The 25655-nt window shown below is 38.0% G+C and overlaps 1 protein-coding gene across 4 annotated transcripts in view; it reads right to left on the bottom strand.

Moving 5' to 3' along the window:
* The window catches only part of RASA1 (RAS p21 protein activator 1), a 108843-nt gene extending 90314 nt beyond the window's left edge, over positions 1-18529 (bottom strand). For 2 of the 4 annotated variants that reach the window (XM_073802275.1, XM_073802278.1), the window contains exon 1: positions 17430-18528. In XM_073802275.1, coding sequence (XP_073658376.1) covers positions 17430-17947 — 518 coding nt within the window. In that variant the 5' untranslated portion in view covers positions 17948-18528. Of the gene's footprint in view, positions 1-17429 lie in introns of all 4 variants that reach the window. The other 2 variants (XM_073802277.1, XM_073802276.1) reach the window with 2 other exon arrangements.
* Positions 18530-25655: the final 7126 nt, after the last annotated feature.

Raw genomic sequence — 25655 nt, 5'->3', positions numbered from 1 at the left:
AACTCGCTGATATGGATAAACAACCAAGCTCACTACATACATGTGATGGGTGACCTTACAGTCACCTAAGTGAAATAATGCGTGGAAGAATTTCTACACAATTTGTTCCTCAATAAATGAGTAAGGAAGCTAACAATGATTTACTTAAAACAAAAACAAAAACACAACTTTCTTTTCAAGGAAGATAAAAGCCTGTAAAAAGAAAAAAAAAGCCTGTTATTGCTTCCCATTCAAATGGAAGGAGGTATTCATTTATTTAAATATTCCCAAGTGGATGCCTAACAAGAGGTATCAAAACTCATTTCTCTACTACCTAAGATAATCTTCCAAAATGCATATGTGTGTGTATATATATATACACACACAAACACACACATATGTGTAATATATATGTATATAAACACATTCAAGTACCTATAGACATATATATTGAACTACTTAAAATAAACACTATTCAAAATGCCTTTTAGAGGGCTGTTAACCTATTGATTATCCCTCCCAAAATAAGTTCATTCTCCTACTGAAACAATTTTTCTGAAGTGGTACAGGGGGAGAAAAAAAAAAACAAACAGAACAAGAGAGACTGTACCACAGTGGTTAAACACATAAACCCGGGAATCAAAAGTTTGCGTTGAATCATTTGGTAGTTTTGTGATCTGGGAAAGTTACCTAAAACTCTCCTTACCTCAATTTCCTCATCTGTGAAAGTGTTAGCTACAATTATATTTGAGGGGATGGGGATATACACAGGCATATCTCATTTGATTGTGCTTTACTTTATTGTCCTTTGCAAATAATTGTTTTTTTTACATATTGACGGTTTGTGGTAATCCTGCATGGAGCAAGTCCATCTTTCCAACAGCATTTGCTCACTTTGTGTCTCTGTGTCACATTTTGGTAATTCTCACAATATTTCAAAATTTTTCCTTATTACTGATTTGTTACGGTGATCTGTGATCTGTGATCTTTGATGTTACTACTATGACTTACTGAAGGTTCAGATAATGGTTAATTTTTTTTAGCAATAAAGTATTTTTTAATTAAGGTATGTGTATTTTTTAGACATAATGCTATTGCACTCTTAACAGACACTATAGTTCAGTGTAAACATAATTTTTTTTTAATGATCGCCTGTATTCTCTGAATTCATATATAATTTTCTGTACCTTTTTCTGGAATTTTACTTTATTTTTTATACAGCAGGTTCTTATTAGTTATCTATTTTATACATATTAGTGTATATATGTCAATCCCAATCTCCCAATTCATCCCACCACCATAAACATAATTTTAATATGGATAAATTAAAATTAATTCAATAGAATATCAAAAAAATTCCTGTGACTTGCTTTATTGTGATGTTCACTTTATTGTGGTAGTCTGAAATGGAACTTGCAATATAATACCTCCAAAGCATACCTGTACATATTTCCTTTCAGATAAATGTTATGTATTATTCATAACAGGAACTATCTTTGGCAATAGAAAAGTGATTTTTTTCTTTGTATTTCTCAATAGTCCCCAAATTTTCTACAGTAAATATATATTAATCACACTTATGGGGGGAGTTCCCTGGTGGAGTTCCAGTGGCTAAGACTCTGTGCTCCCAATGCACGGGGCCCAGGTTCAATCCCTGGTCAGGGAACTAGATCCCACATGGTGCAACTAATAGAGCCCACATGCCACAACTAAACAGCCCACATGCCACAACCGAAAAACGATCCCGCATGCTGCAACTAAGACCCAGTGCAGCCAAATTAAAAAAAAAAAATCATACTTACAGGACAAACTGATTTTAAAAACATTACATGGAAGACAAAATGTCCAACATACAATCAAAAATCATCCATCATGCTAAGAACCAAAAAAACCACTACTTGAATGAGAAAAAGACAATTAACAGATGCCAACACTGATATGAATCAGACATTGGAATTATCTGACAAAGACTGTAAAGCAGCCATCATAAACATTCTCCATCCATCAATTACAAATTCTCTTGAAACAGACAAAATTCAACCCAAGAAATAGAAAATATAAAAAAAAAAAAAAACAAAAAGAAATTACAGAGCTGAAAACTACAATAAGAAAGAAAACCAAAAACTTATTAGATGGGCTCAATAGTAGGAATTATGGAGAACAGAATCAGTGAACTTGAGGACAGATCAACAGAATTCACCCAATATGAACAAAAAAGAAAAATCACTGAAAACAACAAGGTCTCGTAGATGGATGGGACAATAATGAAAGATCTAGATCCATATCATTTTGAGCCCCATGAAAAGAAGAGAAAAAGAGTAGAGTTGAAGAGTATTCAACAAATGGCTGAAAACTTCCAAATTTGGAGAAAGATGTAAAGCTACAGATTAAAGTGAGCAAACCACAAACAGGTAAACCCACAGAAGTTACACCTTGACATACATATTTGAAACGAAAGACAAAGAAAAATCCTGAAAGCAACCACATCGAAAGGATGCATTACCTATAGGGAACACCAACTCAAATGACAGCAGTTTTCTAATCTGAAACCACAAAGGTCAGAAGAAAGTAACAAAAAATTTTTCAAGTGCTGAAAGAAAAGAACTGTTAACCATGAATTCTGTATCTGACAAAATTATCTTTCAGGAATGAAGCGGAAATAAAGACACAGCAGACAAAGGAAAACTAGAAGAATTTGTCACTACCAGATGTATCCTTCAAGAATGGCTATGGAAGTTCTTCAATTGATAAAACAAGGACTCTTGGAACATCAGGAAAGAAGAAAGCACAATGAGAAAAGCAAAAATATGGGTAAATACAATAGACTACCTTTCTACTCAAGAGGTTTTAAAACCATAACAGATGAATGGAATAAAAATTACACAGGCATAAAAAACTGGAGTTCATCAAAATTAAAAACCTCTGTGTATCAAAAGACACTATCAACAGTGAAAAAGCAATCCCTCAGAACAGGAGAAAATATTTGCAAACCATTTATCTGAAAAGGGACTGATATCCAGAATATATAAAGAACTCCTTCAACTTAACAAAAACAAACAACCTGATTAAAAAATGGACAAAGGACTTGAAAAGAGACATTCCTACAAAGAAGATATAAAAAAGGCAATAAGTACATGAAAAGATGCTCAACATCACTATTCATTAGGAAAATGCAAGTCAAAACCACAATGAGAAACCATTTCACACCCATCAGGATAGCTATTTCATCTCCAAAAAAATCCAAAAAACAAACAAAGAAAAAAAAAAGAAAATACAAGTGATGGTGAGGATATGGAGCAGTTAGAACCCTCATATATTGCTAGTGAGACTATAAAATGGTATAGCTGCTATCAAAAATGATACGGCAATTCCTCAAAAACTTAAACACAGAATTACCCTATGACCCAAAAATTCCTATTCCCAAAATGAAAGCAGTGACTAAAACAGATACTTAATACACTATGTTCAAGCAGCATTATTCACAATATCCAAAAAGGGGAAGCAACCCAAGTGCCCACAAACAGATAAATGGATAAACAAAATGTGCAATAAGTCTAGAATGTTATTCAGACTTTAGAAACAAGTTCTGACAAATGCTACAGCACAGATGAACCTTGAAGACATGCTAAGTGAAACAAGTCAGTTACAAAAGTAAAATATTCTATGACTCCATTTATGCGAGGTACCTAGAGTAGTCAAATTCATAGAAACAGAAAGTAAAATGGTGGTTGCCAGGGGCTGAGGAAAAAGGGATTGGAAAGTTAGTGTATAATGGGTACAGTTTTAGCTGGGGAAGATGGAAAAGTTCTGGAGAACAATGGTGACAATGGTTGAACAACAATGTGAATGTACTTTATACCACAGAACTATACACCTAAAAATGATTAAAATAAGTTTTATGTCATGTATATTTTACCACAATAACAAAAATATTAACACCATCAGAAAAGCTGCCCAATGTATGTAGAAGAAATAGTCAAGAGAACAATATTTACAAAGTGGGAAGGTAAAGGGATCTAAGTGGAAGAATAGTTTCCCCACTTCACTCGAATTGATAAAATGCTTATACCCATAGACTGTGGTAAATTACATATGTTATTTTAGTATCTACAAAGTGATATATTGAAAAAACACTATAAATACTTCAAGATGAAATCCTAACAAATGTTCGAGTAACCCATAGGAAAGCAAGAAAAGAGAAAAAGAGAAATGAGAAAGAGAACAAACAGAAAACAAAAAGTAAAATGGCAGACTTAAGCCCTAAAATATTAATAATTACTATAAACATATTTAATACACCAAGTAAAGACAGATTAATAGCATGAACTAAAAAAAAAAAAAAAAAGACCCCACTATAAGTTCTCTATAATTAGATCACTTAAAATAAGACACATTAAAAGTAAAATGATGGAAAAATGTACAGGTAAACAAAATAAAAGCAGGAGTTGCTATATTACTATTAGATAGACTTAAGAGCAAAGACAATTGCTAGAGACAAAAGAGGGACATTAGATAATGATAAAAGGATCTATCCACCAGAAATACATAACAATCCTAAATGTGTACACCCAAACAACAGGGCCCCAAAGTATATGAAGCAAAAACTGATAGAGCTGAAAGAAAAAATAGATAAATTCAAAATTATAGTGGGAACTTTAAGACTCCTATCTCAGAAACTCACAGAAATACTAAACAGAAAATGAGGAAAGATTTAAAAGTTCTGAACAAAACAAACAGAAGAATCTAATTGACATATATAGAACATTCCACCAAAGAACAGCCAAATACACATTTTTTTCAAGCATCCATGGAACATTAACCAAGATAGACCATATCCAAATCCCAGACTATAAAACAAACTTCAACAAATTTAAAAGTACTGAAATCATAAGGGTATGTTTCTGACCATAATGGACTCTAACGAGAAATCAATAACAGAAAGACAATTGGTAAATCTTAAAACACTTGGAAATGAAACAACACACTTCTAAATAATTCATGAGTCAAAATGTAAGTCTCAATGTAAAGTTAAAAAAAAGAAGCACAGAACTGAGTGAAAATGAAAAGGCAACATATCAAAAGCTGCAGAATATGGCTAAAGATGGGTTAAGAGGGAAAAGTATAGCATTAAATGCTTACTCTAGGAAACAGGGAAAGTCTCAAATCAATCATCTTAAATTCCTTCCTCAAGAAGCTAGAAAAACAGGAACAAAATAAACCCAAAGCAATCAGAAAAAAAGAACAATAAAAATAAGAGCAAAAATCAATGAAATTTAAAACAAGGCCATAAGGGAAAAAAAAAAATCAATGAAACAAAAAGCTAACCCTTTGAAAAAATTAATAGAAATGATAACGCTTTAACAAGACTGACAAAACAAAAAAGAGTTAAGACACAAATTCAAGTATCAAGAATAAAAGAGAATATCACTATTCTACAGCCATCAAAAGGGTAACTAGGTAATAATGCAAACAAGTTTATGCTGCTATGTTAGACAAATTAGAAGAAATGAACCCACTTACTACCAAAATCCAACCAAAATAATATAAATAAGATGTATAACCCTATAACCATTTAAAATGAATTCATAATTTAAAATCTCCAAAAAAAATAAATCCCATGCTGAGATGTTTTCACTAGAGAATTCTACCAAATATTAATACCAATACTTCACAAACTCTTCCAAAGAACAGAAGAGTAGGGAACATTTCCTACCCCATACTATGAGGCCAGTATTATTCAAATACTGAAACAAGACAAAGATATCACAAGAAAACTACAGACCAATATCTCTCATGAACTTAGACACGAACATTCTCAACACATCAAAAACCTGAGTTTCAGCAATTCTTGAAAAACATTATACACCATAACCTACTGAGATTTATTCCAGCTATGCAAGGCTGGTTCAACATTAAAAAAATCAGTAAGCTACCATCTCAACATGCTACGGAAAAAATCATATGATCATATAAATTGACCCAGAAAAAAGAATTTGAAAATATCCAGCACCCATTCATGGTAAAAACTCACAGTAAACTAGGAAGAGAGGTGATCAACCTCAACTTGATAAAGAGCATCTATCCACTCTCCCCCCAAAACAGCTACTGTTAACATCATATTTAATGGCAAAACACATTTAAATGTTTTCCACCTAAGACAAGGAACAAAGCAAGGATGTCTGCTCTCACCACTCTCATTCAATATAGTACTAGAAGTTCTAGCCACTGCAATATGACAAGAAAAAGAAATAAAAGTCATACAGATCAGAAAGAAAGAAAAAAACAGCCCCTATTTGCAGTTGACATGATTGTCTATGTAGAAAATCCCAAGGAATCTGTAAAAAGTCTCTTAAAACTAAAAGGTAAGTTTAGCAAGGTCACAGGATATAAGACCAACATACAAAAATCAATCAGCATTTCTATATACTAACAAGAAACATGTGGAAACTTAAAAACATAATAACATTTACAAAACTGCTCCAAATAAAACAAAACCAAAAAACAAAAGTACAAATTAAACAATAGGCATACAGGATTGATATACTAAAAATTACAAAATGCTGATTAAAGCAATCAAAGAACTAAATAAATGGAAACATACCATGTCAATATAGTAAAGATGTCAGTTCTCCCAAAACTGATCTATAGTTTTAATGCAATTCCTATGAAAATTTCAACAAAGTTTTTGTAGACATGGACAAGCTTGTTCTAAAATTTATACATAAAGACATGTCTTAGAATAGCTAAAAACATATTGAAAAGAGAATCACTCTACCCAATATTAAGGTTTACTATGTAGCTACGGTTATCAAGAGTGTGATATCAGCAAATGGAGACATACAGACCAACAGAATACAATAAAGAACCCAGAAGTAAACCCACACATATATGCCCAATTAATTTTTTATCAAAGTGCAAAAGCAATTCAATGGAAGAAAGATATTTGCCTTTCCAACAAATGGTGTTAGAGTAATCGGATATTCCTGGGCAAAAATATGAACCTCAATCTAAACCATATCTTTTATAAAAAAGAAAACAAAATGGATCATGGACTTAACTGTAAAACATAAAAATACAAAACTTTTGGAAACAATCATAGGAGAAAATCTTTGTGATCCAGGCTAGGCAAAGAGTTCTTAGACTTGCCTCTAAAAGCACAACCTATAGAAGAAAATATTAATAACTTAAGCCTCATAAAAATTAAAAACTTTTGCTCTGTGAAAGACCCTGTTAAAAGGAGAAAAAGACAAGCTACAGAATAGGAGAAAATATTTGCAAACCACATTATCAGATAGAGGACTAATATTTAGAATACATAAAGAACTCTTAAAACTCAATAATAAACAAACAAGCCTACTGGAAAATGGGCAAAAGAGATGAACAGACATTTCACCCAAGAGGATATACAGATAGCAAATTAGCACATAAGAAGTTTCAATATCATCAATCATTAGGAAAAATGCATATCAAAACCACAATGAGGTATCACTAGGCATCTAGTGATCACTAGGCAATGAGAATTGCTAAAATAAAAAATGGTTAGGAGTGAGGACATAGGGAATCAGGATCACTCATGAATTGTTAGTGAGAATGTAAAAGGATACAGCTATTCTAGAAAATAGATCGGCAGTTTCTTATAAAACTCAATATGCAATTACTACACGATCCAGCAGTTGCACTCTTGGACATTTATCTGACAGAAATGAAAACTTATGTTCACACAAAAACATAAACACAAATGTTCATAGCAGCTTTTTTTCATAATAGCTAAAACTGGAAATTACCCAAATGTTCTCTGATGAGTGAATGATTAAACAAACTGTAGTATATCCATACCATGGAATACTACTCAGCAATGAAAAGGTACAAAGTATTGATACAAGCAAGAACTTGAATAAATCTTGAAGGAATTGTGTTCAGTGACAAATGCTATTCCAAAAGGTTACATGCTGTATGAACTATTTATAATAGCCAGGACATGGAAGCAACCTAAGTCTCCATCGACAGATGAATGGATAAAGAAGATGTGGCACATATATACAATGGAATATTACTCAGCCATAAAAAGAAACGAAATTGAATTATTTGTAGTGAGGTGGATGGACCTAGAGACTGTCATACAGAGTGAAGTCAGTCAGAAAAAGAAAAACAAATACTGTATGCTAACACATATATATATATGGAATCTAAAAAAAAATGGTTCTGAAGCACCTAGGGACAGGACAGGAATAAAGACGCAGATGTAGAGAATGGACTTGAGGACACGGGGAGGGGGAAGGGTAAGCTGGGATGAAGTGAGAAAGTGGCATGGACGTATATACACTACCAAATGTAAAATAGATAGCTAGTGGGAAGCAGCTGCATAGCACAGGGAGATCAGCTCAGTGCTTTGTGACCACCTAGAGGGGTGGATAGGGAGGGTGGGAGGGAGACGCAACAGGGAGGGGATATGGGGATATAAGTATACGTACAGCTGATTCACTTTGTTATACAGCAGCAACTAACACAGCAATGTAAAGCAATTATACTCCAGTAAAGACGTTGACCAAAAAAGGTTACAAGCTGTATGAGTCCATTTATATAGTCTTTTGGAAATGACAAAATGAAGAACAGATTAGTGGTTGCCAGGGGTTAAAGATGGAGAAAGGTGGGTTTAGTTATAAAAGGACAACACAAGGGATCCTGGGAGTAATGAAATTGTTCTGTATCTTTACTGTGGTGATGATTATACAAATCTACCCATGTGATAAAACCGCATAGATTTAAATAAACACCATACACACACACACACACACACAGTGTATGTAGAACTGGTGAAATCTGAATAAATGAACTATATCAATGAAATTGACTCCTAGTTGTGATATCACGAGATATTGCCATATATCTGGAAAAATAGGTGAAAGAAACATCTCTATTATTTCTTACAACTAAATATGAATCTACAATTATCTCAAAATAAGAAGTTTAATTGGAAAATCTGAGAGATAAATCAATATTTAGGTAGATAGACATGGATGGAAGAGAGGTATGGTTCTACTATTATACAAGTATCTTAACTGTGAACCCAGTGTCGTGGGCTATACCTACAAAGAAGACTTAAAAGAATTGAGAGGGATATCTCTAGGTCTTTCCCTTAGCTAGAGACAGATACATAAAAGAGAAGAATTTTAAAAGTAACACTGAATGTTACAACAATGAACACAGAGTGAATACAGAAAATCTCCTGGAGTAATGTCTCACCCATAGGTTTTCTACAGCTACCACCCACAATCTTGTGTAGGATCTTTTCACACTATAATAATCAGACATGCATTTAAATGCTTTCCAACTTTCAACACAAGTATAGCCAAAAGAGGAGATGTTAAGTCACGAACTCATGAAGAATGAAGCTAAAGTATAAGGAAACGCTTTCTTTCCTACAGTGAAAAATAGGAAATAAAGGCATGAAGACCCTGTTTCTCAAGTAGTAAATGAGCATTTAATCTGCTCCAAATCCTCCAAAGCCATTTTTAAAGATGCAGGTTTATGCAGTGTATCAGTCAGCTCAGGATATCATAACAAAATTCCATATACTAGATGGCTTAAACAACAGAAATGTATTTTCTCACAGTTCTGGAGGCTGAGTCCAAGATTAAGTTGCCAACAGAGTTGGTTTCTAAGTGAAGCATCTCTCCTTGGCTTATATATAGATAGCCACCTTCTCACTGTGAACTCATATGGTCTTTTCTCTGTTCACATGTGCTCCCATTTGTCTCCTCCTCTTCATATGAGAACACCAGTCCTATAGAACTATGGATCCACCTTTATGGCCTCATTTAACCTTAATTACTACCTTAAAGGTCTTAACTCCATACACCGTCACACTGGGGGTTAGGGCTTCAATCCATGGATTTTGGAGAGATATAATTCAGTCCAACACCCCATGACTAGCCAGTCCTGGAGTATATTAAGTTTTGTATGGGTGCACGTATATATGTGTGTATTATATGCACTGAAATGGAACAAGTAAAGTATTTGCATGAGAATTCCAGTTCTATCAGTTTTCTCAACAAAAAAAAAATGTGGGTAATATCTATTCTCACTGTATAGTTATGAGAATTAAATGAGATAACCTATGTAAACTGCCTAGAATATAGTAAATGATTACTCAATAATGGGCCTCTGCCTTTCCACTTCCTCCCCCCGCAAAAATTAATTAAATATTACTCAAATCGAAACATATCTAAAAAATCATGGGAACTGGATTCTGTCCCAGATCCACCTAGCTCTTTGACCTTTTAAGCAAGTCACTCTACCAGAGTCTGCTTCTGCAATGGTCAATGAAAGAGTTTCCTCGTTTACTAAAATACTATGTATCTATGCATATCACTCTCCTGATTACACAGTAGTCTTCTCTTATCCTCAGGGGATACATTCCAAGACTCCCAGGCATGCCTGAAACCTCAAATTAGTACCGAATCCCATACATACTCTATTTTTCCCATATATAGATACCTATTTATAAATTAGGCACAGTAAGAAATTAACAACAATAACATTTATTATATGTTCTATAATAAAATAGAACAATTATAACGATATACTGTAATAAACATTACATGAATGTAGTCTCTCTCAAAATATCTTTCTGTAAAATGTAACGCCTTTTCCATCTCAACTAAGCACTATCACACACTGTGGTCATAACTTTTGCAGTTTGAGGTGCAACAGCAAAACTATCATGAATTTCTTTTTCCTTCACAATTTCACAGATAGAAGATTCGTTCTTACTGTAGATCTTAGTAATCTCTGCATATGATTTTTTTCATCCCCTTTTAAGTAGGAAACTTTCACCTTTTCACTTAAAGTAAGCACTTTACAGCTTCTCTGGAATATCCGAATTGCCAACATCACTACTCTTGCGCTTTGGGGCCATTATTAAGTAAAATAAGGCTTACTTGAACACAAGCACTGTGATAGTGCAACAGTCAATCTGTCGACCAAGGTAGGACCACTAAGTGATGGCAGGATACGTTGGACAAAGGTATGGTTCATGCCTGGGCAGGATGGAGCAGGATTTCATCACACTACTCTGAAAGGTGTACAATTCTTAAAACTCATGAATTGCTTATTTCTGGAATTTTCTGCTTAATATTTTTTGTTTGTTTGTTTGTGGTATGCGGGCCTCTCACTGTTGTGGCCTCTCCCATTGCGGAGCACAGGCTCCTGGACGCGCAGGCTCAGAGGCCATGGCTCACGGGCCTAGCCACTCCGCGGCATGTGGGATCTTCCCAGACGGGGGCACGAACCTCTGTCCCCTGCATCGGCAGGCAGATTCTCAACCACTGAGCCACCAGGGAAGCCCCGCTTAATATTTTTGAGCCATGGTCAACCGAGAGCAACTGAAATCGTGGAAAGTGAAGCCGTGGATAAGGAGGAACTACTATAACATCAAATACTGATGCTACAAAAAGCTAATTAAACTTTCTATAAAGCTTTAGTAAAAGAGAATTACAGTATAAAATTTCAAAATCACTTTCATACACTCTCATTCTTTCAACTCTTCCAAAACTATCCTCTAATTTGAAAAATTAGTACAATGTGTCCGTAGATTAATTTTATCATCTTATTTCTATATCATTAATGCCTTATTGTCCAGCTACATTGTACTTTCTTTTATATTTCTTTCTGTCCCCCCGCAATGTTCATTGTTTTACTCACAAAATCATGTAATCACTGGAACACCTAAAAGCATACTCCAAATCCCATTGAGATGTGATTAGACATATGGAGAAGTTATCCATACATTTTACCTGATAACAACTATTTTTTATTTAGCCCACAACTGAAATGTACTGCAGGTGATTTCAAGATAACACCATACATACATTGGCATATTCAAACAATGAGCCATAACCAACATCCATATTCAGTATCTTTGGTTTAAAATTAAGATAATGGTGGTCAGAAGCAGAATATATTGTGGGAATATTTGGACCATTCGATGGAAGACAATTTACCATGTAGACCCTAAGGGAAAAACTTCAAAGTACTTGCCCTTTCTCCCACGCTCTCCCTAACCACTAGTATTCTAATATTATCTAATATTTACTTGTAAATGAATAATACATGCAGTAGGCAGTTACTCTGATGCCCCCAAGAAATCTCACCTTCTAATATTGGTGCCCTTTTATAGCCCACTCCCACACTAAATCTAGACTGACTCACGTGATTAGCATTGGCCATTGGAACGTTAGCAAACATGAAGAACAGAGAGGTTTAATAAGTGTTGGCAGGTGAGGCCTGTCCTCTGGGAATGCTCCCTCATGGAACCCATCTGCCATGCTGTGGAGAAGTTCAAGCTAATGAAATGGAGAAGTTGGGGTGGGGGGAGACATGGACACAGATACACACATACACACACAGATGCCCAGCTATCCACCAGCTGTTCCAGCCATCCCAGCTGAGGTACCAGACTTATGAGTTAAAAAGATACCTTGGACATTATAGCCAACAGGTGACACATGGAGCAGTCCCCAACAAGCCCTGCCCAAATTTTAGAATCAAGAGCAAATAAATGTTTCAGCAACTAAGTTTTGGAGTGAAGCAGTAGGCAACTACAACAACACATGTAAACCAATTAGAACAGTTCCTATTAGGTAGTAAGCAACCAAGAAATGTCATCAGTGATACCTGACAATAATCGCTCTAAGTTCCATCACCTGCCCCCACCGAGGTACTGTTCGGAGTATTTGAGCTGCTCTTAAAGGCATTCTCTCATTTCCCTAATGGCTAGTAAAGAGATAGGGAGCAAAGCAACCAAAAGACCTCTTTATTTTCCCCTTCTTCTTCTAATTTACCCCTTTCAGGTTTTTTTGTTGCTGTTGTTTTGGCTTTTGGGTCTTTTTTTTCGGCTCTGTCAATAATGTTTGCCTGGTTTCCCTAGAGTGGCTAATCAATGATCCAGACCAATTCAAGCCTTTGGTAGTGCTGTGTATTCTCAGTTAACTGTAGGCACCCCCTTCAACCTACCCCAGACCACAGGTAAATAATTAAGAGTTCAGTAGGGGCTTCCCTAGTGGCGCAGTGGTTGAGAGTCCGCCTGCCAATGCACGGGACACGGGTTCGTGCCCCAGTCCAGGAAAATCCCACATGCCGCGGAGCAGCTGGGCCCGTGAGCCATGGCCACTAAGCCTGCGCGTCCAGAGGCTGTGCTCCACAACGGGAGAGGCCACAACAGTGAGAGGCCCACGTACCGAAAAAAAAAAAAAAAAAAAGAGTTCAGTAGGACAGACTCCTCACTAAAGGTCAAAAGTTTATACTCATTAATTTGTAATTCTTTTCTACCTGACAAAATCTTTAGGCAAAGGGCATAGGAACCAATTACCTCTTGTTCAGAATAAATTAAGCAGCATTGAAAACATACCTGCTACTTTTCCTCTAAGACTTTACTGATTCTAATTATATAAGTATCTTATTCTTTAGACACCCATGACCCTTTGCTCATACTTCACTCATGATATTTATCTTAAGCTAGCCTGAATTGACAGTAATTGGTAACTTAACTTTCTACTAGAGACACATTAAGAAAAGGGGAATCTTACTCATTGTTGTATCTCTTAAATTAAGCTCCTACTACATTGCTCTACTACTCATATAGCAAAAATATCTGGTCCTGGTCAGGAACCACTCTGTCCATAACTAATCTCTTCAATTCTCACCCCCATTTTTATTAAGAAATAATGACTCACCCAGAGTTACAATGCAATCGGTGACAAAGTTAATGAATGCTACATGTCTTAGTACTAACATTTAACAATTATTTGACTTAAGAATGATTTTATTTTTGTAGAAACAGTAAGATGATTCTTAAGGAAAAGAAAGGTATTATTTACATTCCTTATTTCTTTTTTCTTCTACTTTCAGGCTTGAGAAAGCCTGCGTTTTAGGTCCAGGGTAAGATCTAGTTAAGCCAGATGCCAGGCAAATAACATCAAAGGCAAAGCAGGCCTGGTAGTAACCACAGTTAACTGTAGAGCTCAGAATTCACCTAAATGGGGCAATCACTACTCAGCTCTAGAAATCTATTCTCAAGCAGGAACAGCAACCAGGTAGAGCCAACTCCTCTGATATCTCAAGTGGTGCTAGAAATCGAGACTTCTTAAACATGAAGTTTTCCTATTTTTAAATGGTGGCAAGTAATCACTAAATGCTCCAAATATACTACGAGCAAGCAATATATATGTCAGTTGGATTCAGCCCAAGAGCCTCCTGCTACTGCAGGCTCATAGTTAAAAATCTCTGTACATAATTGATGGTGGACTAAGGGAACTATTCTCCTTTCCTATCACCCCTCACCCCTGGGGAAAAGAGAAAGAAATAACAAGGACCACGAAAAGCAGCTACATAACAATACAGGGAGTACCTGTATTGAAAAAAAACTTTGTTAGCAATTTTAGATACAGAACCTTTTATAGCATAAAAATATATGGGGAGAATTTTTTTCTTTTTAAAATTTTTTCCTCAAACTTTGCACACACAAAAAAAGAATATTCAAATACATGTAATAGTTATAATTCTACAAACTTTTCTCGCCTTAACCCAACTAATGAAAATGCTCAGTAATAAACATGAGACTAATGATTCACCATGCACACAGAAAAACAAGGTACAAAATACTAATAGTGTTATTATATTTGCACTGGTCTATCTACATATTGTCACTTGACTCTTGTGACCAACAGCACTGAACCAGCTGGACACATGGTTGAACTCCATGACCAGGGAACCCTGGTCTATCTAACAAACCACTGTGGACTCGATCCTATGACCTGAACCTCCTTAATATCATGCTATCAATAACTAAGGTGACCAGTCACTAGTAATCATATATTAGTCCAAAAGCATTTCTTCAATACTTTTATGAAAGATTTGACATTATTTAACAAAGTCGTTAAGGCTTTTCCTTTTATTTAAAAATAGGAATTTATAGAAAACACTTGAATTCCATCTCTAAACCTGCTTAGCCTGCTAGAAGCCTTTATGAATTTAAAATAAAATTTTTGATATAATCAATCTTGGTAGACAGGCCTTCGGAGTTCAAAACATTCTCTCAAATAGTTATTAGTAAGGGAGTTCCTATAGCAATAGAATTAGTAGGCAATTTAATGACAATAAAATTGTATATTATTATATGGCGAGACTACTAATTTATTGAACACTTACTATGTGCCAGATACTGTGCTGAATATGTTCAGGGGGTTCTCATTAACCTTAAAAACGACCATATGTGGCTTCCCTGGTGGCGCTGTGGTTGAGAGTCCGCCTGCCAATGCAGGGGACATGGGTTCGTGCCCCGGTCCGGAAAGATCCCACATGCTGTGGAGCGGCTAGGCCCGTGAGCCATGGCCGCTGAGCCTGTGCTCAGCTACGGGAGGGGCCACAACAGTGAGAGGCCCGCATACCGCAAAAAAAAAAAAAAAACACACAACCGTATGAGGGAGACACCATTATTGTCCCCATTTTACAGATGGGGAAACTGACCTTTCCAAGATCACACAGCTAGTTAGTAGCAGAGTCAGGATTCCAACCCAAATCTTGTCTAACTTCAGAATTTGCACGCTTAACCACTACACTGTATTGCCTCCAGTGACTTTGGGTTGATATCTAAGATAAAGAAAAGAGGGAAATTTGTACTTCTCAGTGGCAAATTTAAAAAACATACTAGAAATGGAGGATACCTTTTAGAACAGGCACAATTCTCATATACACAGTCACACAAATAATATTTTTATTCCCAAATACAAACAATAATGATGAAAATCTCAAATGGACTTCTCAGAAACATAATTTTTCCTATATACTCACTCAAGTTTATTATTAAAAATTTAATGGGAACACTATGTGTTTTCTGCTCAATTCTGCCGTGAAGCTAAAATTGCTCTACAAAATAAATTCTACCTTTAAAAATATTTAAAACTGCAATATACTAAATATGCCTAATTCAATTTAGTTAATAACTGGCATAAGCCTATATTCTTTCATAATGAAAAGTTGCACTTTATCGTAACCACAGGAACCTTAATACTTAAGTGATTTTTTCAAAAAGGCTTGAAGGTGTGTAAACAGTGCAGTATATTTAAAATTTTTAACACCCTCAGAACACCTTCAGAAAAGTCTACAATACACAGATGTGAAATGATAAGTTGGTATGAAATCAGACCAAAAAATTGAACTCACAATGAATAACATAAAAGGAATACAACACCCCTAAACCATGGCTGACCTAAGAAAGACTAACTTTACTTTTCCATCAAAAGATGTAGCCTTAAGTCAAAAATGTCCTAATTCGTTAAGTCCTTTTTAAATCTTCCAAAGATTATCAAAAAAACAAAAAACAAATGAAAACAAAACCCACGAAAAAACAAAAAAACCTGCAATTGTCTAGAGTGATTGTCAACACAGAAACCAAATCTTTCTTCTTCTGATACTCACCAAGGTTGTCAACATTCTAAAGGAAAATTAAGACAGATATGAGGGATCTATAAAGCAAATTTTACCTACTATTACCTCTTCCCATCAACATTTTCCTCTCACCAAGGTCCAGCTTTATAAATACATACCTAAGTTCACCTATGAAGAGAACAAGGGGGAGGTACTATATATAGAAAAGTCATTTGTCATATATATTCCGCAGTAGACTGTCAAAATTAATTTTCAAATAGAATACTGTATTTGCCACCAACAAAGTGTTGAAGGGAAGCACACTATTAATTTTGTTTTGCTCCAATATTGTGCTTAGAAAGCTTCAACTTATAGAAGAATTACACTAATATTAATAAATGGGAATTCTACGGCACAAGTTACAAATATTGTTGGACTATGAGCCCTTAACCACACCTGTAATTAACAGAACTTTCCTTTCTCGCTGACCCACGTTTTCAAAAGTGATCCAAAGACTTCTCTGCATCGCAATGCTTTCAACAGGCAGAAGCTGGGATTTGCAGTGCAACAAAAACAAAGCATTCTGACCAATGCATGTTTCGAATGATATTAACACAATACTCATTTAAATGCTTGTATTCCAAGCTTCTCACTAGTCATCTAGCTTCAACAGGGAACACAACCAGGTTAATACAGACTACGACTGCCTTGGTAGCTGCAAGCTCAGCTGAATCCCAGGACGCCACCTCAATTTGGAAGGGGCAGAACCATATCCGGTTCTCACTGGATACACATTTTCCCATGCTTCCCATCTTTAAAACTTTACATCTTCCCAGAGGAGCAATAAATATACCAAGCCGCCAGGGAGTGTGCCTGTAGGGAAGATGAGTGATCAAATTAAATCCCTATTCACAGAACCATAAGCTTCAAAACTTTTCACAACGAGTAACAGCTGAAAGAACGAGGCATGTTTTCCCACTTCTTTCCAGGAGTCAGCTTCCCCCAAAACACCGGTCTTGACTTACTGGTTAGTTGGCGGAGCGGTCAGCGGGATGGCCACCTCTTCCTCCTCGTATTCTGGTCCATCCAGAGAGTCACCTTCGTCCACTGTTCCCAGGCCCGCGCCCAAAGGGGGCAGCTGAGGAGGCGGCGGCAAAGGAGGGAATCCGCCGCCTGCCCCGAAGGTCTCAGCAGGCAACGAAGTGGTCCCCTTGGTGAAAGCCATCTCCCCGCCAGGTCCGGCGGCGGCAGCACCAGCCACGCCAGCAGCAGCACCTCCCCCTGACAGTCCGGCTCCCCCCAGTGCCCCCGCCACAGACCCGGGTCCCAGGAACCCTGACCCCAAAGCGGCTCCGCCACCCAGAGTCCCGGCCACTCCAGCCTCCGCCAGCCCAGGAAAGGGGGCGGCTGCCACAGACAGGGCGGCGGGTATCTTCACCCGACACACTGCCGGATAGGCACTGGAGCCCGCGGCCCCGCCGCCTCCTGCTGCCCCGGCGGTGACCGGGCCGCCCTCCTCACTGCCGGCCTCGGCCGCCATCATGTTGAAGCCCGCTCTACTCTGCCCTACCCTGCCCGCCCGGGAGCCCCGGGGGCCACCAGGCCCGGGCTCCGAGCCGCCCCACCCAGGCGCGTCCCCTCTTCAGCTCCCCAGGCGGAGGAAACAACAACAAAAGGAGAGAGCCCGCCGCCGCGCCCCCTCTTCGGGCCACAGCCCAGGCTCGGGAGCTACCCGGGTTACGGGAAGAGAAGTGGGCAAAAAAACCAACGCCTGCACAAACGCCGCCCAAATCTTCACCTTACACACCCACACTCACGCACACACACATGCACAGAAGCGAAAAACTTCCTGGCTGCACTCAAGAGGAAGGGAAGCACAGGGGAAGCGGCTGGGGCGGCTGCTGCTCCTTCAGCCACCGCCACGGCCGCCGCCGCCACCGCTTCTTCACCACCCCAGTTCCGGCCACCCCCACCGCAGCCACCGCCGGTGCCGCTGCTGGGGCTGGGGCCACTGCAGCCGCTTCATCCTCCACGGGGCTGAGACGCGAGGGGTGGGGAGAAAAGAGGAAGGGGGGCGGGGTAGTGGGAAAACGGACTGAACTGCTCGCAACCTGGAGCGCTCAGTGAAATCGACGAGAGAGAAAGGAAGGCGGGGCACGGGAGGAGGAGCAGAGGGAAGGAAGGGCGGGGGAGGAGGAGGGAGAGGGCAGCTTCTGCGCAGGCGCCTTCCCGGCGCCGGGGTTGGGGGGTGGGCCTGGAGAAGGAAAAGGAAGAGTCGGGAGGGAAGGAAGCGGCGGGGACGCGCGGTGCGCAGCCGCGCTAGCTGTCCCGCTCCGGGTGGAGCGCGTGGCGGCGCGGCCGCATCTCTCGTGCGCCGGCCTGCCTGGGCTTTGTTTGAAGGGCCGGTGAGGCGGAGGAGGGGAGGAGTGGGTCCAGTGCGCGCGGCCGCTCAGCGCGGTGAAAACGGGAGAGACGGGAGAGACAAGGAGGGATTGAAGAGGGAGGACCGGGGAGAGGGAAAGGAAGATGCCGCGAAGCCAGTTCCTTGCCTCCTGACCGGTAGAACAAACACCCGTGGCCGGCGACGCAGAAACCAGACATTCAAGGCCCTCGGAGGTGGGGGGTTGGAGGGGGCGGCCCGCTTGGAAGGTCGAGACCGTACTGTTACTGTTTCCGTTTTCTTTTCATAGTATAAATTACTATATGACTCTTACAAGCTAAAAAATAAAATGAAATTTTAAAAACTGGGTTCTGAAACTCAAAGAAAGCGAGATGGATAATGGGGGGGGCCATATGGGGAGGGCTAAGAATTTTAGTAGAAATAGTGGTTGTTTGAAGTCAGATTTCTACCACCGTACACGTTTTGTTTTCTTCTCCCACTCTCCCCTTCTATTCCCTTTCTCTTTTTCTTTCTCTTTCACACACACTACCTTGCCGTTGCAAGTCTGTTGGGTAACTAATAAGGTGTGGAGAGGAGAGGTGCCCCAGACATCACTAATCAACGCCCTTTTGTCCTCGTTTGTGTGCAAAACACGGCAGGGCATACTCCACGATGTACATGTGAATGCACAGAGCACTTTCAACTGGCAGATGTCAAGGTCCCAAAGTGTCAGTTACAATTATGTATGGTTTCAAAAATTATCAATAAACTGAAATTTCACTCTTAATATATAGCCGAACAGAATGGTTTTGTTTTGTCTTTTCTACTGGAATATGTATAAACATAGGTGGAGGAATCGTTCCCATTTTTTGAAATTCCAGTATCTGATTTGCCCTTTTGGACTCATATATTATTCTTATATTTTGCATTCTCCCAGGAGGAATCCCACATTAAATACCATTAAATACCATTAAATATTGATCTTTGAGATCAGTATTTTCTCTGCTAAGGATAGGCAAACCAACAAGAAGCACATTAAGGATGGGAAGGGGCTGAAATAGAGGCCAAGGGAAAAAGGAAAAGACCAGTAAACGAGGTGGCAAGGTGCACACAAGACATTTTCCTTTAGAAATGTCTATTTCCATAACCCTATTTGCCAAATCAGTGACAATGTGATTACCAGTAATCCTAAGGACTCCTTCATTCTGCTTACCTCTTATGCAGTGTACTACCTGGGAGAGTGAAGATGGACTGACTAATCGCAAGAGTGGTCTCAGACCAGCAATATCCTAGGAACTTGTTAGAAATGCAAATTCTTGGACCCCTCCAGCCCTAGACCTTCTGAATCAGAAAATGCAGTAATCTGTGTTTTAACGCGCCCTCCAAGATTTGAACATTTAAGTTTAAGAACCACTATAATATAGTACGCTAAACAAGAAAATGGTATGCAACACCATCATCAGCCTTTGAAAGTAGGACATTGGACTGGTAGGTAATCACCAGCTCTGGGTTATCACTGATATTTTCTAAGTGCTCACACACCATAGGTATTCTTCCTGAGATTCCAGGTAAGATTCACTACTCTAATTGGCGGAATTATGTCCTTCCCCTTTTTTGAAAATTCTTTAGCATCTAAAGGACAATATTTAATGTAGTCCAACATCAATTACATACTGATTTATATTGTTTTCTAGTTACTACAAAGGTATACTGCAGATACAACCTGTAGTCTATCCTACTGCCTAGCCCAATGCTATGCATCCTTGCCAACTGCTTTGAACAGGTCTCCATTCTTTTAACAAATCCTGGATTAGATCAGCTCACATCTTTAGACATCAATTGCTCAACCAGTGGGATCTACTATGTCTATTTGTATATCAACCTAATACCAATATCTTACATTATATTCAGTCTTAGAGTAGTGTTGTCATTTTCATCTAAAGAGATTACCAAATATTTTTGATGAGATATTTTCAAATTTTTTTATATACTCCATTTATTGGATGGATCTAGGCCTTGATCTTTACTATTCTTTGTGTATTTCCTTAATCTCAGTCTTCTATCTTCACTGACTTTCAATTTTTTCCAAAAGAGCTAAATGTTTTACCTCCTTTATTTTTGTCTATTGCCTTTTTTCTTTCTCTATTCACGTTGACCTGCCCATCTCTCATTTACAGTCTCTATAGTCTCATGTTTTTGTTTTTGTTTTTCTGTTAATTTCTCTCTCAGTTTCTTCTGTGTTTCCCTTTCCTTTTCTTCCAAGCCCCTGAATTTCCTGACATAGATACACTCCTTGAAGTTTCATGAGTCAAAAACTGAAGAAAATTTTAAAAGAACAAAAACCTATGAAATATTTATTTGGAGAGGGGCATTACAGGGTTTCTGCAGGGACTGGTGTTAGGTGTGGTGTTATGTAACATTAGTTAACAAAGGGAAGTAAACAGTCTGTTAATTAAATTCACAGATAATATTAAACAGGGAGGCACTGAAAAACAGTATACAAAAGAAAAGAGGAAAATTCAAAAGAGCTTTTACTTTTAGTGAAACAATTTTTGATATCTGTGATTTAAGAAAAGTTATTCCAGATATGGAATTAAACATAGTATTTAATGAAGAATAAACAATCAGAAATGCTGGGCAAAGACACGGGTAAAAGAACCTGAACGCAATTTTTTAAAAAATGAATTTGGCTCATTCTGATTTTATTGGCCACTCAAATATGAATGTAATACATTCCAAAACATTTTGCAGTTTTGATAACTCAATATGTGAAAAGGTAACTCTGACTCAGTAATACAATTTTAGAGAAACTCAAGGAATTTAGATCAAATATCTGAGTAGTTTCTGAAAGGAAAACTAAGCAAGAAGTCATGATGAATATTATTGTGTTTCATGCCCTAGTGCATATTCAGCTAAACAAATAGGCTTCCAAGTTTCTCTAAAGAGTGTCAAAAGGTTTCATTGACCTCAGAATTTTGAAAAGAAGCCTTTACTCCTAACCCCTAATATCCTTACTGCATTTGTTGACCTCATCTTAAAATTTTCAAGAGCACAAATTTCCTTATTAGGGAGATGTTTTGAGCAAATAACATTGAGGAGATACAGGTTAATGGAAATTATTTTGATGAAAAAGTAAATAGCTCTGCAGAGGTTACAGTATGTGGTATAATAACTAAGCTTGATGAAAATTATAAACACCATGGAGAAATTAAAGAATAGTACAATCTCTGAGGCAGTAAAATAAACTTCAAAGAAAATTATTGGGATCCCTCTTAAAACATTTAAACTTACATATGGTTAAAGGAGCTTAGATCAATTAGATCTAAATATCCCTTCTCTTGAAAGAAGAGTAGAAAAATATCTTTATTTTTTATTATTTAGGTTATTTTTATCCTTTGGTCTTTATTTTGCTGATTTTTCATTATTCTATATCAGAAATTTTTCCCCTTCATCAATTCTAGTCTGTTTTTCTTTGCCTACTAGTTTCCTCTAACCAGGAATAGTTCTATTTTTCCTTTCTGCACCAGGTTCCTTTACATGATAGTGCTCCATGCTAGAAGTAAGAGAGAAAAGGAAGTGGAATGGTTTCAGGGCAAGGGAAATGGGGGACTCAAGGTGGTATAGGACTCCAGTTCACATTCTCCTCATCATTACACTCCCATTCTTTGCCTCTGTCTGTAACAATTTAAATACCACCTGAAACACCGTCATGGAATCCAACTAACCTTTGGCCTCTTCACCTTAGGAATCTTGCAAAGTCTCTGAATTCAGGTTGCATTCTTGGGTCTACCTGAGAATCTCCCAGTAACCCATTCATCTCTGAATTTAGTTAGTACATCAAATACACAAACCTTTTTAATAGGCTTTAAAGTAACTATACAATGAAAGGGTTAAATAGAGCCTTGAGATAATTACAGATAAAATAAGGTGAGTTTTATGTACATCAAAAGAAATTGTGAGTAATGTAACTTTACCTAACTAAAACTACCTTTCTAAGATATTTCTAACTATAATTATTTCTTAATTCACGTTTTTGAAGAACTCAATTTCACTTGTTATCTTAACACAACTTTTTAATATTTTAACTTTCTCTTCATTCTTTAATTGTGAAAATAACAATGAAATATAACATGTAGTACAGCAGTAACTTCCAGATTTCTGGATTTTACAGACTACTAAACCTTCAACAAAATTGAGAGACTACTGAATTATGAATTTTGTGAAGTGAGGAGTATTTTGTTATTATTAACTATCATTTCCTACAACTCTATTTCATAAAAGGAAAAGACATTTCTAGCAGAAATAGTGAAAAGCGGGGTCGGGGAATAGGGGACAGGGAGAGAGAAAGGAAGGGAGAGAGGGAAAAAGCAAAAAGAAAAGGGGAGGAAATAATTTCAGCAAAAAAGCAAAGTCTTTTGAATTACATAAATTTAGCTTCATGAAATGTGCATGGTATATTATGTCCTTCTTTTTCATTTTTCCATGGATTTTTAAAAATTGGCATTGGTTTGCAGACCAGGTATCCTAGTTTGGGTTTTCCCAGAAGCAGACTCTGAAACTAAGACTTGAGTGTTAAGTTGTTTATTTGGGAGGTGATCCTGGGAAATTTCAGAAGGAGAGTAGGGAAGGGAAGGAAGTTAATACAAGATGTGTTAAGGATCTGGTCACTGCTGAGAGCAGCTGGGACTTGATCCTACCAGGGAACTCTGGGAGATAGCACAGAACTCCTCTGAGAGCTGACACACCTGAAGGACACTGAAACTGGTTTTTATTCTTGAGCTCCTGTTTGTCATTGGTTGAGGGCTGCTTCTGAAAGCATCTCCTTTCCAACACCTCCAGACTGCCCTGTGTGCAGCCTGAGCATCTCCCCTGGCTAGAGAAAGCCCACAGGTAGAAAGGAACTGGTGTTTGCAGTGAGAGACCACTGCCTGCATAGAACAGATGAATGCCAAAGGGTAGGGGCTTCGCACTACTTACACCAGGGTTTGAGAACCCCTGTGATGAAGAATTTATTTCTGTTAAATATAGGCATGTTGTTTGTTATACTGGAGTCATTTTGTATTTCAGTTATCCTATTCTATGACCTAACTAAGGCTATTTAGCACAAATGGCTAAGAAGCTTATTCAGTGTTAGTCATGGTGTGGCTGGGATGAAAACCCATTTCCCAGTCATGAATATTATCACTGGAGCAATGCTGACCAGAGGGAGTGACTTTCTAGGACTATTTATTGCTTGATTCAAATATATTTTGTCTTTTTTTAACATGTATTTTCAGCTAAATAATAGGATAGAAGCAAAAGTGGTTATGCATTGGACATAAAATAGCTCATTGACGACCAAATGGGAAAAATTCAAGAAAAACTATCATGAGTATTACAGTGGCATTTGTGAAGAAATAATCTGATAATATGTTTTGTTTTGTTAAAAGTTGTACAAAATTCATGCCTTATATTTGTATTGATAGAAACTTTTAAAGTTGTCAAAGTGTTCTCTTGTGCACTGTCTCTTTCACAACTCTGAAAAAGTATGACAATATTATTATCCTCAACAGACAGATCTGTAAGCTTTTGAGTTCCAAAGGTGTGGTCAATTCACCTTAAGTGATGAAGGTTTATTATAAGGATTTCTGGGGAAGGAAGGTAGGAGAAGCAAACTGTCCCCCAACGAAACATCTAGTCTCATAGGGAACCGTAAGATCACTAACAGCCATGCTTGTGGTCACGTCTGAAGAATGGGGACCATGTTATTATCTCCTTTTGCAGTGCCACCATTCCCATAGCCCAGGAGCCCTGTCACTCCTTCATTCTATTTCTCTGCTCAACACAGCCACTGATTCTGACTCTGCCCTCAGTATCAACCACCCCCAACCACCTCTCTCTCCACACCTCTCTATCTCAGGATTCCTGCTTACTCATGGCTTCCTTTACATCTTTCCTTCCACTTACAAATATTTATTAAGTTCCAAGGAAACAATGCTGAGCCAAAATAGGCATGGTCCTTGCTCTCATGGATCATACAATTTAGAGTGAGGAAAACATTTAATCATCTAATAAATAAATGCAGCATTTAACACTAAGATAAATGATATTAGGGAAAGAAAAGCTAAACTGACTTGAAATCTTTATGGTTTTTATAGTCACTTGACAGATTCTTTGTTGAGTGTTCACAGAGCATTACAGTATGATAACATAGATAGTAAATCAGCTCCAAACCTGAGTTGCTTGGACAGAGGGATTGTATGTAAATCCCTCCTCTGCCACTGCTAGCTCTATAACTCTGGTCAAGTTGCTTAACCTCTCTGAGTCTCAGTTTTCTCATCTGTTACCTGTGTGGATAGCAATACCTATTGTGAGGTTGGGTTCCCCCAGAATCAGACCCCAAGACTAGAATTGGTTTATAAATTATTTGAGAGACCATCCCAAGAAACTCCACTGCAGAGGGAAGTGAGACAGGGAAGGGAAGGAAGCCAATAAAGGGTATGTCATCAAGTAGGTAATCAGTGTGGGCAAGGGGTGCGAGCTCAATCCGATGGGGAACTAGGGGAAATCTTGTTAAACACACCTCAGAGTTATACTACATGAGGAGTGAGGAAGCTGAGGTACTTATCCCCCAACTCCCTTCCACCTTTGGTGAAGGCTGCTCCTAGATTCTTTAACTCGCTGTACTTCTGAGATGTCCCATGCTCACAGGTGAGAGAAAGCAAAGCTGGGAGTTACCAGGGAGATCCCATGGCCATGCACTAGAATGGTGAGTGACAAGGGAATGTGGGTGAGGCGATGAGAGCTTCTACACCCTACCTTCAGGAGGTTTTTATGAGGATTTGAGATAAGAAGATAATGGAACAAAGTAGGAACTCAATAAACTGTATCT

The sequence above is a fragment of the Tursiops truncatus genome, chromosome 3, assembly GCF_011762595.2.
Source record: "Tursiops truncatus isolate mTurTru1 chromosome 3, mTurTru1.mat.Y, whole genome shotgun sequence".
NCBI classification, from domain to species: domain Eukaryota; kingdom Metazoa; phylum Chordata; class Mammalia; order Artiodactyla; family Delphinidae; genus Tursiops; species Tursiops truncatus.
This window is presented reverse-complemented; position numbering and strand designations above follow the sequence as displayed.